The sequence below is a fragment of the Silurus aristotelis genome (genome assembly GCF_946808225.1).
Source record: "Silurus aristotelis genome assembly, chromosome: 9".
NCBI classification, from domain to species: domain Eukaryota; kingdom Metazoa; phylum Chordata; class Actinopteri; order Siluriformes; family Siluridae; genus Silurus; species Silurus aristotelis.
In genome coordinates this window covers 8,688,869-8,706,614 of record NC_139582.1, presented here as the reverse complement: position 1 = coordinate 8,706,614, position 17,746 = coordinate 8,688,869, and the positions used below count along the sequence as shown (strand labels likewise).

At 36.3% G+C, this 17,746-nt stretch overlaps 2 protein-coding genes across 8 annotated transcripts; both read right to left on the bottom strand.

Annotated features, from left to right (window-relative positions):
• Positions 1 to 251: 251 nt before the first annotated feature.
• LOC310730980 (uncharacterized protein) lies at positions 252 to 7,276 on the bottom strand. 3 transcript variants are annotated; one of them, XM_083550236.1, is made up of 9 exons: positions 5,353 to 7,276; positions 4,730 to 5,085; positions 3,947 to 4,110; positions 2,599 to 2,752; positions 1,079 to 1,359; positions 926 to 1,002; positions 656 to 736; positions 421 to 476; positions 252 to 302 (listed from the first exon to the last, which is right to left on the bottom strand). In XM_083550236.1, exons 2-9 carry the CDS (start codon positions 4,836 to 4,838, stop codon positions 298 to 300), a joined length of 927 nt encoding a protein of 308 aa, XP_083406362.1. In that variant the 5' UTR covers positions 4,839 to 5,085; positions 5,353 to 7,276; the 3' UTR covers positions 252 to 297. The 3 variants fall into 3 exon arrangements, with proteins under 3 accessions (XP_083406362.1, XP_083406360.1, XP_083406361.1); XM_083550234.1 differs by having other exon boundaries at positions 252 to 476; XM_083550235.1 differs by lacking the exon at positions 5,353 to 7,276 and having other exon boundaries at positions 252 to 476; positions 4,730 to 5,328.
• Positions 7,277 to 7,418: 142 nt separating this feature from the next.
• tppp3 (tubulin polymerization-promoting protein family member 3) lies at positions 7,419 to 13,372 on the bottom strand. Of its 5 annotated transcripts, none has more exons than XM_083550252.1 (5): positions 13,186 to 13,372; positions 12,633 to 12,697; positions 10,483 to 10,675; positions 9,791 to 9,944; positions 7,419 to 9,142 (listed from the first exon to the last, which is right to left on the bottom strand). In XM_083550252.1, exons 3-5 carry the CDS (start codon positions 10,668 to 10,670, stop codon positions 8,951 to 8,953), a joined length of 534 nt encoding a protein of 177 aa, XP_083406378.1. In that variant the 5' UTR covers positions 10,671 to 10,675; positions 12,633 to 12,697; positions 13,186 to 13,372; the 3' UTR covers positions 7,419 to 8,950. The 5 variants fall into 5 exon arrangements, with proteins under 5 accessions (XP_083406378.1, XP_083406376.1, XP_083406377.1 ...); XM_083550250.1 differs by having other exon boundaries at positions 10,483 to 10,680; positions 13,186 to 13,367; XM_083550251.1 differs by having other exon boundaries at positions 10,483 to 10,829; positions 11,068 to 12,697; positions 13,186 to 13,364.
• Positions 13,373 to 17,746: the final 4,374 nt, after the last annotated feature.

Sequence of the window (17,746 nt, the reverse complement as noted above, 5' to 3'; positions counted from 1 at the left end):
ACACAGAAATAATTTTTTTTTTTTTTTTTAAACAGAGGTTGCTAGTTGGAATTTATCCTTTTACTTCATGTCTTGGGTGTGGTGGTGAGGAGGTGATACAATTTATGCAAAACTAAGTCAAGTAGAAGATACATTTTGAACTTCATAATCATCATTTGAACCAGTTATAGCAGGTACATGAGCAGAATTTAAATCAGTAACCTCCACTTTGTGAGTCCAGCCTTTTACAAGAAAGCCACAAGAAAAGTTCCTCACGGATAGCGACTTTATTTCGTGCTTCATCAATTGATTGAAATTTTAAGCTGTAAAAAACATATAAAAAAACAATCAAATTAAGTTCAGCCATAAACACACACACAATAAAATATTCAAATTGTTAATTTTATTAATATTTAATTCAATTAATTAAAAATGTTTTACTGCATTTCCTGGTTCTTTCGACCGCATTATGCAACTCATTATAGGACACCAAGGATCTAAAAAAAGAAAACATTACATTTACTAAATGAGAAAGCAAAATACCAGAACATAAATATAATTTATATTACCTTGCTAAAGGATTAGGTTATTCAAGTGATTTTTGCATTTCTGATGATAAACTGAATCCAGATGACTGATATTTATAAACTGACAGATTAATTGTAAAAGATTTTACCTGTGATTGTCCTGTAAAAGATGCAGTGTTTCTTCCAACTGCTTTAAGAGTTTATCTTGCTGTTGAAGGACTTGTGTTTCTCTGTCTAGATGTTCCCCCAATTTCAACATTGAGGTATATTAATAAATGCACACACACACACACACACACACACACACACACACACACACACACACACACACACACACACACACACACACACAATGTATATCTCATTGTTTGTTTATATTGTGTTTTATGTATGTTCTATTTAATGTAAATGCTCAATACTTTCCAATCTTTATTTTCTCAGCCCGCAAAATAAAGTTCTCTTTTAAAGCCGAGATCAGTTTTGCCTTTAACGATTCCTATAACATAGAAGTATTTAGTTTATTTAGAAACAGAGCAGTTAAATCTTAAACTGTTATCTTGAAAAAGAAAAACCTGTTCATGTTGGGTTTTTTCAAGTTGTCTCTTTAGTCGTCGAATTTCATCTGATGCTGATCTGTGTTCTTTATAGCATTTCAACTCTTCATTTCCAACCTGTTCACTTCCCAAACTGCTATGAGCCTGCCTTAATTTCTCCATATCCCACCATTTCTTGCTTTCCCATGTTTTCCCATGTCTTGCTTTTAGCTCATCCTTACTTCCTCTTATATTCCTGTTCTCAGGTTGTGATGGTGGAACTGGTTTGGTCAGAGGTAAGAGAAGTAGGATGGCTTTTGCTGTGAGCAACCATAGAAATAATTGAAGAAGTTGTATTATTTTAATGATGATGAATTCTTTGATAGATTACATTATACATTTTACATTTTAAAGCATTTTTATCTTACCCAACATGTAGTATTTCGGAGAGAATTTTGTTTTCATCTCAGTAGTTTATTTAGCAGCCTCCAAAACATTGCTAACAGTTTTCGTATCAACAACATTAGCTTATTATGCAGTTTAACTTGCAAATGCCCTTGTGCACAAGTCAGCTCCATTAAGATATGGTTTACATGGTTTGAAGATGGAGATCTTGAGTGGCCTGTTAGGAAGCTCTGATCGCAACCCTACTGAAAACCTTTGGGATGAATTGGAACACTGCACTCCAGGCCTCCTTATCCTACAACAGTACCTGACTTTTCTAACTCCCCTGTGGCTGATGAACACAAATGTCCACAAGCACACTCTGGAATTCAGTATAGCATCTTTCCAGAGGAGTGGAGGGAATTATAAGAGCAAATTGGGATGTGGAATGTGGAATGCAATGCTCAAAACGCACATACCATACTTAGGGCCAGGTGTCCACAAACATTTGGAAATATAGTGTATATGTGTTCGAATAATGTGCTGCTTATTATTTCTTACCTTCTTATTTATCAAATAAGAATCAGCGATTCCAAGTGTCATTATTCAACTCAGGGGGTCTGTATCACTTATTTGAAATCCATTTTGAAAATGGGATCTTCATATAATAAACTAAATCCATGATTATTATAGAATGATTTATTTTAATCCCAATAGCTCTCAGTTGGTTTGAGGTCAGGGCTTTGTGCAGGATTCTCCAATTATTCCACTAAAGCCTTGGAACACTATGTCTGTAAGGCACTTGCTTGGAGCACAGGAACATTGTCATGCTGGAAAAACACTACTCACACTCTTGTACATATATCCTACCAAGTGTGTGCTTCTAAAATTGTGGTTGTGATTTTCTGGTGTCTGCGAACATTTGGCCATGTATTGTATGTTAGTCTTAAAAACATTAATATATGTTTACATTTATGGCATTTGGCAGATGAACTTTTCCAGAGTAACTTATAATGATCTTGTTTATAAAACTAAGAAGCTGCGGATTAGGGCCTTTCTCAAGGGCTCAGCAGTGACACCTTGGTGGTGTTAGCATTTAAACTGTTAAGAGTACTCACTCAAAATTACTTTAAAAAGGCACATCACTTACAGTTCACTTTAAAATGGATGCTTACCCATAAAGTTAGGATTGAGATGTAGAGAGAATTGCCCATTCCAGTGCTCATCTACCAAGTCTAGCAGAGTCCTCAACACAGCACACACATCAGGGCCAAATGGCTTGACAGCTGTACCAAGCAAAGCGCTACCTTGGGCTTCTGGTAAGAACACCTGAGAACATACAGTATCATGTACCACTGTATGTTCTACTTTACCAAAGGGCATACACCATTAAGCTATATGACATCTACTGAATATAAGCTCTTCAGGACAGCTACATAAGCTTACTTTACATACACAATTTTAAGGGCTTTTTCTAACAGGCTCCATTCGTAATCCAAACAGCAAAAGCTTTTAACAATTGTAATGATGTTTATGTAGCACTTGTGTTGACATAAGCATGTTGAATTAATGTTGAGCATCATGTGCCAAGTATCTGTTGAGTTGAAAGTGCTCATTAATAATTCTCTTGAAAAGTTCATATCACTGGTGTATCTCTGAACTCTGAAAAACTCTGAAAGTCAGTTACATTTTAATGTATGTCAGCTCCAAAAGAGACATAACACTAGCTTATATTGACCAAAATGTGAGTTTTGAGCTTCACAACTTTTGCAAATTGTTTATGAAGATTTATGTCATGTTATATTCTTTGACAGTTTTCCCCTGAAATCTCATAAAAAAACAATTTCTTTAGTACTTCTAACCACAGAGATTGTCACAAAGCTTATATAGTAATAGTAAATAAATGCAATTTAAATGTATACATTATACATTTGTACATTATCCATAATTATATTATACTGTGGTTTATTGGCCAGAGAGCATAAAGGACATTTTTAATGTCCTGATCAAAAACCTATATATAGCATGTGTATCTAGCTAACCCTAGAAATATTCACTTAGTATACCAGAATGTGAGTTGTTATAAACCAAATGTATTCTATATCTAATAAACTGAATTGGCTTAATGAGTAAAAGCCATTAATTTCCTGATAGAGAAATATTTGAATGAAAACCATTTGGCCAAATTCTTTTAGAAAGTAAAACTATATTTCTCTTTTTGAAGTCATGGTAAATAACAGCCAGTTCTTTCCATATAAAGACAATGGGTTTCCTTTTGAGTTTTCCTTGTCACCAATGGCTTCCCCTCTAGGGATAGATTCAAACCTATATTTGATTTCTGTAACATGTCTTTGTGACATGTAATATGCACTTTTAACAATTACTTTTTCTATATATATTTATAAATAAAATTAAATGAATGAATGAACTTGTATTCTAAATTAAGGGGCTGAGGAAATCAAGGAGAATATTCAGAATTAAAAACAATTTATAATTTATTCAATATAAATCTAAAAAGCAAACCTGTTCCTTGGTTTTCAGCTGTTGTTTAGAAGTCTGCTGCATTTCCTCTTTGTCTGGGTTTAATAATGATTTCACCTGGAGTCTATATTTTGGTGATATTTTCATTTGTCTCATCTCATATATTTGTGTGGCAGCATCAGATTGGTGAGTTGCTTCATACAAGTCTATAGAATAAAAAGAGAAACTTTACTTTGAAAGAAATTGAATATTTTTACAGTATACGTTTTTGCAAGGTGTTTAGCAATTCTGGTGCAAATAAATTATTTCAGGCTTTTTTTTTCTTTATTCCTGTGAGATGTTACATATCTATCATGCATCACAGCATTACCTGCACAATGCACAATGTCATTAAATGGCAGTAAAACTGTAAACAATTTCTAATATAGGAAATAAAAATTCTTCACTGTTAACTACGATAAACAACAGCAAAGGAATAAGAAGCAATAGTCTTATTAATTCTAAATTCAACATTGTAGAAGAAGCGACGGTAAACATTGGACAGAAAATTCCAACATACATAACTTCAGAAGTTGCATAATGTGGGTAATGTAAGAACTTAACCAACGTGAAAACCAAAATCATGTATGTGAGGAATAAATCTTGTATGTAATTGAACATTATAAAGATTAATATGCAAGGCCTTCAGGATAAATTCTCCTTTAAATCCTTACATTTGGAATGTTTCATACTGTAGTTATAACATTTTAAAAGACATTTTATGATATAATTTATAAGGCCTTCTATAAAATTAAATGAATGAAAATGAGAAAAATACTTTAGTACCATTGGTAAGGCGGATCAGTCTGTCAGTACGTGCTTCCAGCTCTGTTTCGGTTTCAGCCAAAGTGTGATTCATTGAGGTCTGTGACAACACAACATCCCTAAAATTCATGCCCAATGGTTTATTGGTTCCTTCTGTAGGCTCAGAGTCCAAATAGAAAGATTTTATCTCTATTGCGCTTTATGTAGGAGTGTGCACTAAATACTGATCAGTTCTCCAAAATGAAGGTGATGCTTTTTAAGTCTTACAAAAAGTCCCTGTCTTTGAAAAGCAGTTCCTGTTTAAAAGCCACTTTGAAGTCTTTTGATTGAGGAGGAATGCAGAACAGCGTGAGAAGGACCAGGATATAATTTGTCATCTGAAAGATTTAAAATGACAATGTTAATGCTTAGTCATCATTTGTAGAATTTCCATTTTCTGTATCCTTTACATTAATTCATATCATAGTAATGCGATTTTATAGCACTGAAGTGCATTAGCTTCTTTACCAAATTATTGCTGTTAGACTGAAAATAATGCACATAATACAATTATGGCTTCACATATAATAATTAATTATTAAAAATCTTAATATATTTCAATTGTTGACTATTATATTATATTATATCTGGTGTTTAGTGCTCACCTCATAAAATCCTGTTGATCACATTGTGTATTCCTTTCCTTTTTTGCCACTTTTCCAGAATTTTCCCTCATTCTTGAGGAATTCTTGTCCAAGATTTGCAAGGTTTTATATAAGAGGGGTTGTTTTGCACCACCTGAAAGATATTGAAGTTCACTGAAAGTAGTGAAGACAGGAAAGATTGCCTTTGTAGTCATAGAGACACAAAGACTGGCCCAACAACTTTACAGCTGAAGGCAGGTAGACTTTAAAGTTCAAGTATCACCATAGCAGCATAATGTAGCAACATCTAAAAGCTGAGCTGGCCATCGATTACAGCTATTCACAGTCAGAAGTTGTTTCCAGTTACCATGTAGCTAAAGGAAAGACTTTTATTGAACTTAATGTTCAGATTTCTGTAAGTATTAGTATGATGATGAGGATGATATTGATAATGATGATAAGCATGTGCAAACTACTTGACTAGTAAATCATTCTCTGCTTGTTACTTTGCACACTCTATAATTACTATGTAATATCTGTATAATCACCTGTTGGTTGCTGGAATTTTTTAATGAACTCTTGACACAATTAATATACTTCAATATGCAGTGTTATAAAAAAAAAAAAGAAAAGTTAGATATGGTTCATAAAAGCATGCTGTAACCCCCCACCCCCTTTAAAAATTTATTTAGTTAATGTGACTTAAATGTAAGTATTTCATATACTATTAAATATGAGTTTTTATTAAAAAAAAAAAAATTATATAAATATAAAATATAAATATACTGATTTTGCATCCCAATATTGTTTTAAATCTGTTTTCCAAAATACAAGCAAATTAATAATTTACACCACAGAAATGTTACCACGACAAATCAAAGAAGGAATGCAACCTTTTTTGGTCTGTGTAAAAAAATTGCAAACTGGGAAATTTGCTGGATTAGGTAAAAGGATGGATTATAAGGACATATTTGGAAATCAAGTCTATTTTTATGCTTTTGTGATAAGAGAGGTGAAGTAAGGCAATATTGGGCAGTTCGATCATAACCTTTTGGTATGACTTCATTCATACAATTCAATGAAAAAGACTTTCTTTGAGAGCAGGTTAAATATACTGTTTTGTCTATAAACTCAAAATTATGACTGTAGAAATTAAATTGGAAAGAACATTAATTCTAAAATAATTGCAGATATACAGTATGTACTGTGTGCCATTTATCAGCTAATGCTTTTCTTGTCTGTATATTATCATTTCATAACTACAGCAATATAACTGCAGTCCTCATGTGATGATATACAGCACTTCCACACCCTAATTTAAGACTGCAATCTAAGTTTGACAAGCAATTAATCAGAAAATTTATCGTAAACTAAAAATGCAGCAGCAGAGCTCTTCTGAAGAATGGTTCAAGGAATTCATTCAAGTTGTGGCTTCAGGCAAAAAAAAAAAAGGGGGCCACATTTGAACAGATCCTACATGAGATATGGTTTTGATTAGAGACTTCCTAGGAGATGTCCAAAACAAACGTTGCCATGAACCAGCGTGTTTAGTTAAAAAAAAACACGCGAGGCAGGCGAGAAGTGCCGGAGCCAGGTGCCGAGCTGTTATTTTGTGTACGTTTCTGCTGCCATGGTGACAGAAGGACCCACATAGGCATCCTGTTCCTCTCAAACACCAGGAAAGGGGCGGTGGACACTTCACATCACTCTGTCCACTGTCCACATAAATGAGCAGCTTGGGCCTGACTGTGTGTGTCTGGATGAGACAGGACATTAACTTTTTTTCTTTCTAAACCAGGCTTGATATTCTCAGCCACATACACACCACAAGCAGTTATTAACGCTAGTGTATGTTGGTCACCATGGATAAATGCAAAATAATCTCTTTACTAAAGGAATAGTTCAAAATGTGCACAGATTTGATAATTATGCATTGCTGACATTTCTAACTTTTTTCTTTTTAGGCATATTTTTAGCATGATCTACATTTGGAGTTGCTTTTATGTGCAATAAATGCTTGAATGTGTCAAATTAATGTATTGTCATATATAATCAATATAATTTTTTCCTTTTTAAATTCTTATATAAAGGCAGTCTATTAATCAGTTTTATTTCAGCCTTAAGTATGAGGATGAGAAATTGTTCATGTATGAAATAATATACCATATATAAAGAAACAAAAAAACAATAAAAAAAAAAATCAACCTAAAATGAAACTTCACCACATGTAAAACACGATTAGACAACATCAATGTTCAATATAATATGATTATAGCACATTATTATGCTGTTTTTTCAGAATAAAAAGAATTCAGAATGTTTTTTTCAGTTTTTTACAGGTAAATGACAATATTCTTATGAACTAGGATAAATTATTAGAGAAACAATGCATTTTGTTGTTTCTTATCATGAATGTATACATCAGGATGTGTAGTTTATCTGCATCCATTAAAGTGCAACTAAGAAGGCAGGCATATTTTATGCTTGAAGACCAAAAAAGAAATGATGAAATTATAATGTACACATCTAGCACTGCTGTCAAAAATGTCATAAGCATGAAGTTTCTCTCAGTCATTTGAGGTTTATGAACTATGGCGTTACAGAAAAAAACGTTTGAACACAATTAGCATCACGTGCAAAATTAACAATATTGCATAGTATATGTACACAAAATTTTTTAAGGATGCATCAGTGGATTCTTTGGGTAGTTATGGGCTCTTAGATTTTTAAAAAGTTTATAATAGAACTAAATAATTCTTCAAAAGCTTTTAGATTTCATAATTTTTGTAAAAACAAGATCCCTCAGCAGCAGCAGCATAGCTACCACTTATTATACTCTACGCAGAGGCATGTCAAAATAACAGGCAAAGTATGGGTATGTAGACCTGTGGTATGGATGTTTTATGTTCTAAATTTATTAAAGCAAGATTGGTAGATCATACCTCAAATAATAAATTAAGTAATATCTAAAACACTGATTCTACTACTGTTTCTTATCCACTCAAACTGCAAGGGCATGTCACAACTTAATTTGCATTTAGAAATTTTACTTTATTTATTTATCATTCTGCTAAAATCAATTCCTGGCTATACCAGTGCTTTCTTCTTTCTAAATTGTTAGTATTTAATTTAATTTTATATAGACATTGATGTTTTTTTTTTTTACTTTACTGCTTGAGAAATAAAATGAGCTCATAAATGAAAACTGTTATAATTAATGAGTGGATAATTCGTCATCCAGTGCTTTGCAACCACGCAGGTCACTTTCATTAACAAAACACTTAAACATTTTGACATCAAGATGTAAAGAAAAGAGAAAGAAAAAAACCCTTGTATTAGTTTTGCTTTGGTATAAAGTTTAAAATTGGCCAGATTTAGAAAAATGCATTAACATTGGATCAAATATTTTGCAGAAACATTTAAAAACAACATAACCGTAACACTGATGCATCTAAATTACTGCATCCGGAAACACCAAACACAGCTGTTTACATAATTTCCTGACATTCACTGGCTTCCACCATGACAACATTTAGGTCTGCCTTTGGTCCAGATGTAAGTGCTGATGGAAATGGAGCTCTTCCAGATTCTTCACGTGATCCATTAGCCTTAGCGACCTTCACTTAGTTTTGGTCTTCTCATCGTAAGTCCCTGCATTCTTATATGCTGAAACATAGCCAGTGTTCTCTACAATCTCCTCACGTCCGCTTTTTCCTTTGCCTTTGCCGCTCATGTCAAAGCGCTCCTTGTGAGAGCCTGTGTACTTGGAAGTGTCTGTTAATCTGTCCACTGCTCCTCCCTTTGACACTTTCTGAAAACAAGTACACATGATAATTTTAGAGGACATAACAAATTACATATTTATTATAGGAGATAATTTGCATCCTGACAGGGTTGGCTGTGTGAGATATATATTAAATATAAGGTTATGTAATTGAAAATAACTCTTCATGAACTCTTGCTCTTTAAGCTAAATGTACATAGATAAAGATAGCTTGAGCTACTCAATCATCACTGAGCACACAGAAAGAATTTGGAATGGGAAAGCCTAAGCAGTATTATTATACATAATGTAATATGACTAATATTGACAGGAGTGATGGTTCAAAGACAAGTTTATATTTCAGAAATGACAACTAATTCACTGGGATTTATAAGGCTCCACATAATGTACACCTTTTATATTATACAGAATAACATGCATGATATTTAATAAAGGAAAAAAATATATTTGTGGCTGGTTTTTACACATTCATCTTAAAATATTCATATGTAAAAGCTTGGATTTTAAGCTTTCAATAAACAAAATAATTTAATAAAAGCCAAATTATTGTTATTCTAAACTCGTTGTCTTCTAAATTATCATTTACATAAATACAATTGTGTAAATTGTCTTCCATATTGTTATATACATGTACTGCATGCGCATATTTTATGCATGTCAGATTGCTTGTCTCACCGTTACACCAACATTGGTAGGTTCCTTGCCCTCGATCAGCTTGTGTATGGCCTGCAATGCTTCTTCTTTGCTTTGACCTTTAAACTTCTTCAGGGCCAGGTCTTCCAGAGCTTTCTGAAACTCCTCATAAGTGATCAACCGAGAAGATTTTGCTCTAAACACCCATGAACAATATACAACATATTCCATGTTTAAAAAATTTTCATTGCTTTAAGACAAAATCCAATGTTGATTTGTCAACAATTTTGTCAAATTATATATGTGAAATATTTGTTTTATTATAATTAGAATAACAGACATTTGTCACAACTGTAAGTAGGCTTATAAAGGAATTGTTAAATGGCACATAATTTTAGATTTCTAAAAGAGTTCTAGTTAAAGTAATACATTTTTTATAGAAAAAAAGAAAAATTTCATGGTTTCCTCTAATGCAACAATCAGAAGAAAATTTAGGGTTCTAGATTTAATCTTTTTTTTTCTTTCTTTCTTTTAAGTATAAATATGTCAGAAAAATGTCCTTTATAATGCATATACAACTATAAACCATACAAACCAAAATATAGCATTTATATTTACTCCCTATTTACTTTAATAATATAGTTTTTCAATATTATATAGTAATATTAATGTTATAGATATAGTTATAGTATAACGTTAACGTTTTAAAAATTTTCTGTTACTTGTCAACTCACTTGACTTTAGTGAAGACAATATCTACATCGGTGGCCGTGACATTTTTGCCATCAATAACTTTGCAGTCCTTACAGAGTTTAGCCCAGTTTTTTCCATTCATCTCTTTGCCTGTGGCTTTAGTATCTCCATGGATGGCAAACTTCTTAAAGGCAAATAGCAGCTGGTCCACATCTGTGCTCTCTGCCATCCTGCCTATCCTGGAAAAATATTTTTTTTTTTTTAAAGGCCAACATAGAAATAAGTTGAAATCTACATTGCAAAGTTATTAAACGGGTAAATTCATGTTGCATAAATTCTAGATTCATGTTGCATAATTTATATTCATATTTGTCCAAATAACAGTCCCCTGGTGGTCTAGTGGTTAAGATGCAGCGCTCCCACCGCTGCGACCCGGGTTCGATTCCCGGTCAGGGAACCATCCCCAGCCACTCTTAGTGCCGGTCCCAAGCCCGGATAAATTGGGGAGGGTTGCGTTAGGAAGGGCATCCAGCGTAAAACATGTGCCAAATCAAACGTGCGGAGGATCCGCTGTGGCGACCCCTAATGGGAGAAGCCGAAAAGAAACTTTTATTTGTCCAAATAACAGTTAATGATTCTAGCTTCCTAAAAGTATTTTTCATGGCTCGTTGTCCTTCGTTGTAGGAATATATCAAATTACATGAAAACTTTAAATGTTATCCTTAAAGCAACAAACCAAAGTATTGGTCTCTTTCTTACAACTTTGTATGTGTGCTTTTCTTCAGACAAATTTTGTCGTTTTGTTACATAAGCTTCAGCGTATATTATGGGCACTTATCTTGTAAGTGCATACTTATAATAATAAAAATATAAGAATTTTTAGCCAGCAATTCATTTGAATTCAAATTCAAGTTCTGGATAATAATATAACTCAACACCAGTTTAATGTAAGATGTATTTATACAACAGTGAGAGAAGTCAATAATTGTGTATAGAGGGTTTATTTGAATGATCTTGTGAGAATGTTACTGTGGAATCTTTCAGATAGATGTCAGAATTTTGGCAGTGGACGACTCTAAACTGAGCTGATGGAAGGGACAATGTGGTGGGTGGTATGCTGGGTGGGCTTGGCCTGACTTCAACTCACAGCCTCCTAATTAGATTTTGGCCTTAAACATAGAAATACAAATGCTCGCAGGCACGTACACAGCCATTTATGCAACCAGTGATACAGATGCATAATCTATAAGGCCAGTCATCAAATTCGGATCTGCTATGGATTAGTGGGTGGTAATTCAGTTTTAACATGCCACTTATTTAACAGAAGTAGGATAGCAGGTTTGCTTTGTGTAGGTTAGAGTTGATTTAATCTCTATTGTTTGGTGTGTCTAAATATAGTAGTGAAAACTAATCTGTTTTTTTACTGCATATGGTGGAATACCCCATACCACACACACACACACACACACACACACACACACACACACACACACACACACACACACACACACACACACACACACACACAGTGTAGAAGAGTCTCTCAGTCTGCCTCTACTGCTTGTGCACTCTCAGGAAGTGTCCATGGAAACCTTTACATAAACCTGGGAAACACCTATCCACACATACTCACACACACACACACACACACACACACACACACACACTTGCTTTAATGTCCTTGACTACTCCTTCAGTTGCTCCTCCAGTCCAGTTGCTACGCGTAACCTTAACCTTAACCTCACTAAGCCGTATAAATCAGATAAATGTCGCCACAATGTCAAAAACATTGTGTTTGTGTGCGTGTGTGTGTGTGTGTGTGTGTGTGTGTGTGTGTGTGGGGGGGGGGGGGGGTGTTCCTCGTAAAGTAACAAAAACAGGTGTGCATTGTTTTTTTTTATGTTGTTGTTTCATTTATTCATGCCATTTCCCATGATGTACTTCATGAAAAATGTAAACAAATACAAAATGCAAGAAAACAATCCAAAAGTGCAAACTCTATGAAAAACACCCAAACTTAATATGCTTTCATGCAAATTCAATCATGTAAAATGCTCAGAAATTTAAAGTCAGACATATTAAAAACCCTACCCATTGCATGAATTGCAATTGCTCCAGAGTGGTGCAGAGAGCAAAGGTATGACTGCAATTAATTACATGATTCACTTTAATGCACCTCATTTGTCATTACCTTCACACTGTGGTCATGAAATCATTTCTGGCATTTAACAGCTCTGTGGCACTACATCATGATGTCTTGATGTTGATAGAGAGAGAAAGATACATACACATTTATAGACAGCTTTTCCACTGACTGCCATTATGCCATTATCTATAACACATTAATAAATCTGAATAAGTTGTTGAATAACGATTTTTATTCGCATTGAAAGGGACCATGATCTTGTTTTATATCTTTGTAGTACAGTAACGATATAGTAACAATAACAAATTTTCAGTATTACATCAAGACATCAGAAATCAAGGATCATCTCATTTCAAAATAAAGTGTATTGCTACAATCTTGTAATCTGTAATAAATAAATATATAAAAATAAGTAAATGCAAATTGCATTTACAGGGTTTGAGTGTGCATGCAAAAATAAAGTCAAATATTAATCCGTGCAGAGCATGAATCTGGTGTGTTAGTGTGTAAGAGAGTGTGAGAAATTATTCTGCAGCCTTGTGCATGTTGGTGTGTGTATCAGAATGTGTTTTAGTAGTGACTGTTATAAAGCTCTTACCTATGGCACCTGGCTCCTTCCTGCACGGCTACTCCACACACACATACACACAAATGAACTCACACCCATGCACAAAAAACCTCTCTATATACAGGGCTACAGACTACAGCACCACCTGCTCTGTCTCCTTCTCTCTTTCTCTCTCTCTCTCTCTCTCTCTCTCTCTCTCTCTCTCTCTCTCTCTCTCTCTCTCTCTCTCTCTCTCTCTCTCTCTCTCTCTCTCTCTCTCTCTCTCTCTCTCTCACACCTCTCTCTCTCTCTCTCGCTCTCTCTCTCTCTCTCTCTCTCTCTCTCTCTCTCTCTCTCTCTTTCTCTCTCTCGTCTACTCTTTTACTTTCTTTTCAATTGAGTTTTAAAGGGCTGTGGGCTTGTTATCATCTGTTTATGCCTGTATCCATAGAGACATCCTGTTTAACATCGAGGGAGGGCAATAAAAAGAAAGTGTGCGCGTGTGTGAGAGACGAAGAGTTAAACAATGTCACAGGGTGGGGCAAGACTGTGTTTGTGTGTGTTTATGACTGTGTAATTGCTGATGATCAGATTTGAGCATGCAGACAGTAATATTATGCTGTCTATAGGTAGGGATGTGGTAAGGATGTGAGGTTTGGCATCTGGCTGTGTGTGTGTGTGTGTGTGTGTGTGTGTGTGTGTGTGTGTGTGTGTGTGTGTGTGTGTGTGTGTCTGTACCTGTGTCCGTGTGTGTGTGTGTGGCCATATACTCATGCATGCATATGCCCATGCATACTCATTAATGAGCTTCACCATATATTTGATGTCTTAATTTAGACATTTGAACAGACTATTCATATGAATAAAAAGCAATTCACTTAATGCAGGTGCTTAACACTATAAAATCCTACCTATTGTTCAACCATAGGTGCATATTGACTTTCCAGAGTCTCACATCCATATACAGTTCTCATTAGTCATCAAATAATATGTTGAAAAATGATACACTAAGAAATTAAATACTTAAACTGAATTCTAGTCTCTCTCTCTCTATCGCTCTCTCTCTCTCTCTCTCTCTCTCTCTCTCTCTCTCTCTCTCTCTCTCTCTCTCTCTCTATTTTCTCTTCACACTGGCTGCTTCAATAGCATTACAATTTCCAGCATTGCCCACCCTACCACCTCCATTTTGTCTGGACAGGATGAATAAACAGACGGGTGCGAGACTCTGTAATAGCCTCAAGTGAGCCAAATATGATCTAGCGCTGTCTGAGGTCATTCAGAAATATATTTTTAATTATCGCAGGCTTCAAATTAAAGACGCAAAGGAAACCCAAACTGGACACTTTCCTACAAGTTAATGGGCTGCAAAGTTTTAAACAATCCCTGGATTTCGCAGCGTGTCACAGGTTTTCGTGGACTTCTCATTTTCCATCCTTAATTTTCCCTTCAATTTCTGGTATTAAAAGCAATATTATTATAAAACATCAGCTTTCATTTTATGGTCATAACATATTTAGTTTTTTGGTTGATTAAGGATTTTCTAAATGTACATTATTGTTTTTAACACTAAAGGAGAGCTTTACTTCTTTTACAGAACCATACAGACAAAAGTATTGGTGTGTCTGTGACAAGCCTGTGTGAGAACAACTCTCATACACAACATGCTGTTTTCTCTCAAAGCATGTGTACAAATTTGTACAAGGTTGATTTGTGGTACAAACAAAAACCCTGCCTTTAAACCTAACCGTAACTATAGTAACCTTTTATCCAAACTGGAATTGTCTGAGCTGGTTTGAATTTGCAAGCATAATTCCTAGTCATTTCCTTTGAAACATTTGTGTTCCACATTTGTAAAAGTTAATCACAGTTGGAATGTTTAAGTGTTGAACAGCCTGATATTCTACCTATCAGATCTCTATTCTTCTCAGGATATTTGCAGAAATTCAGTTTAGTCAGTACAGCATCAACAGTGGGTGTGTTTATAAGTACAAACACTCATTTTGTGTGTGTGTGTGTGTGTGTGTGTGTGTGTGTGTGTGTGTGTGTGTGTGTGTGTGTGTGTGTGTGTGTGTGTGTGTTGTGGCCAAAAAGGACTGCATGTCTTTGTAATATAGCATAAAGTCAAGTATAGTAGCATGGTCCTGACATAATATATAGTACTTTGACAAAAAATAGTATTTTTGTTTGAGAATTTCTATTCAAATCTTTTATGAAGGTTTTTGATATTATACTGTAGTTTAGGCAATGCCTTATATTGGGTTTCTTGCTTTAGTAATAGCATTCATTCTCACTGCATGAGAAACCTGTCTATGATTCAGCACTATAGTTTATAATTGATGGTTTCTATATGACTCAGGTAGGACACCACTAAAGGCCTGAAATGCATGGCCCACCACTAAGTTAAGGCATAACATTAGTTTTCTACAAAAAAAAGCTCTGAGACAGTCTATGAAAAGCAGTAGGATATTGCTAAGGCTGAATTTTAGCCACACACTTTAGGAATCCTATATAACTTTTAATCAAAACATGAATATTTTAGGTTTTGCCTACTCTTGCCTAAAATGTTTTAACACAGATAATGCTAAAAAGACAGCTGAGTAAACACAGCAGTAACAAGTCTATTGTAAATAAATACAATATTAAATAAATAAGAATAAACATTTCAGTTCGAAGTAAAAAATAGTAAAAAGTGGCTGTGATGCTTCAACAACGTCGCATCGTCAACATAACAGAATAGAACAATAACATTGACAGATGTCAGAAGACATAGCTATGTACACAAAATACAACACTATAAGTATATATGTAAAAATAACATATATATATATATATATATATATATATATATATATATATATATATATATATATATATATATATATATATATATATATACAGTATATACAGTGAGGAAAATAAGTATTTGAACACCCTGCTATTTTGCAAGTTCTCCCACTTAGAAATCACGGAGGGGTCTGAAATTGGCATCGTAGGTGCATGTCCACTGTGAGAGACATAATCTAAAATCACAATATATGATTTTTAAACTATTTATTTGTATGATACAGCTGCAAATAAGTATTTGAACACCTGTCTATCCCTCAAAGACCTTGTCAGGAATCCACCTGCCACGCCCCCTTCGGTGGCTGTCATTGCCTCCTCGTGCTCCCAAACTCTCAGCCCGATTCACGCACAGCTGGAGCTTGTTATTCACTCATTCCCAGCTCCAATATAAACCGCTCACCCACCCACACTCCCCGTCCGTTATTGCATGTTCATGCCCGTCCACGTAGGTTCCTGTGTGTTCGCGTATGCTCGTCCCCGCTACGTATCGTTCGTCTCGGACACTCTCTCTCACTTCGCGTGGACTGCGCCTTTTCCCAGGCGCACCAGGGATTATATTTTCCTTTTTCCTGGACTCTGATCTCTGGATTATCCCTGCGAACGCAGGTATTCATGTTTCTCCGCACGTCACGCTGTCGGCACCACATCTCTCTGCTGCTGCCAGCGCCGCGCTTTTCCCAGCGCTATATTGTGGATTTCTCTATACGAACTGCCGTTTTCGTTCACAGGAATATACAGCTGCGCTACCTGTGTGTATATTTCCTGCCTTTTGTTTAATAAAGTTTTGTTTGCTGTTACTCCGGCTTCCGCCTCCGTTTCCCACATGACAGAAATAACGGATCCCTAAATAGGATTACAAGGACTGAAAAAGGGGGGCGCAAAAAATGAAAAAAAAAAAAAAAAAGGCGATCGGATTACCACAGTGGTCCCGGCGCGATCCGAACTTCGGAGGCAGGATTCTTACCCGCCGCGATGAAGCGACCACTAAGCTCCGCCCCCGGGAAAACCTGGAAATCCCCTGCGGTTTCGCGCGGCTCGTGCTCTCCCTGATGAGAGCTCGGCTTCGCTCCAGGGCCCTGATGAAAGCTCCTCTTCGCTCCAGATCCCTAACGAGAGCTCGGCTCCACTCCCGGTCCCTGACGAGAGCTCCTCTTCGCTCCCGATTCCCGAGGAGAGCACGGTTCCGCCCCAGGACTCCCGGGAAAGTTCAGCTCCGTTCCAGGGTCTCAAGAAGAGCTTGGTTCCGCGCCAGCGCCCCAAGGAGAGCCTGGTTCCACGCCAACGCATCCCCGAGAACACCACTTCGTCCAATGGGATCCCGGAGCACACAACACACCTCCGAGACTGCGAAAAGGACGTCGACCCATTGCCCTCGGGCTCCACCGAAGGCGACGGCTCGCCCCACAGTCCCCCTGAAGGCGACTCCACCTCTGGGAGCTCCGCTTCACCCAAGGGATCCCCAGAGCTCTCAACTCAGCCCTGGGACTGCGAAAGGGCCTCATCTCAGCCCTGGCCTCATCCGAAGGCAACGGCTCGCCCCACAGTCTCCCAAGAGGTGACAGCTCGCCCCACAAGCACTCTGAAGGCGAAGCTACATCACAGACCTCCTCTTCGCCCATCCGATGGCGACGTCTCGCTCCCGAGCTCCTCTCACGGCGACGTCTCGCTCCCGAGCTCCTCTCACGGCGACGTCTCGCTCCCGAGCTCCTCTCATGGCGACGTCTCGCTCCCGAGCTCCTCTTACGGCAACATCCTGCCTCCAAGCTCC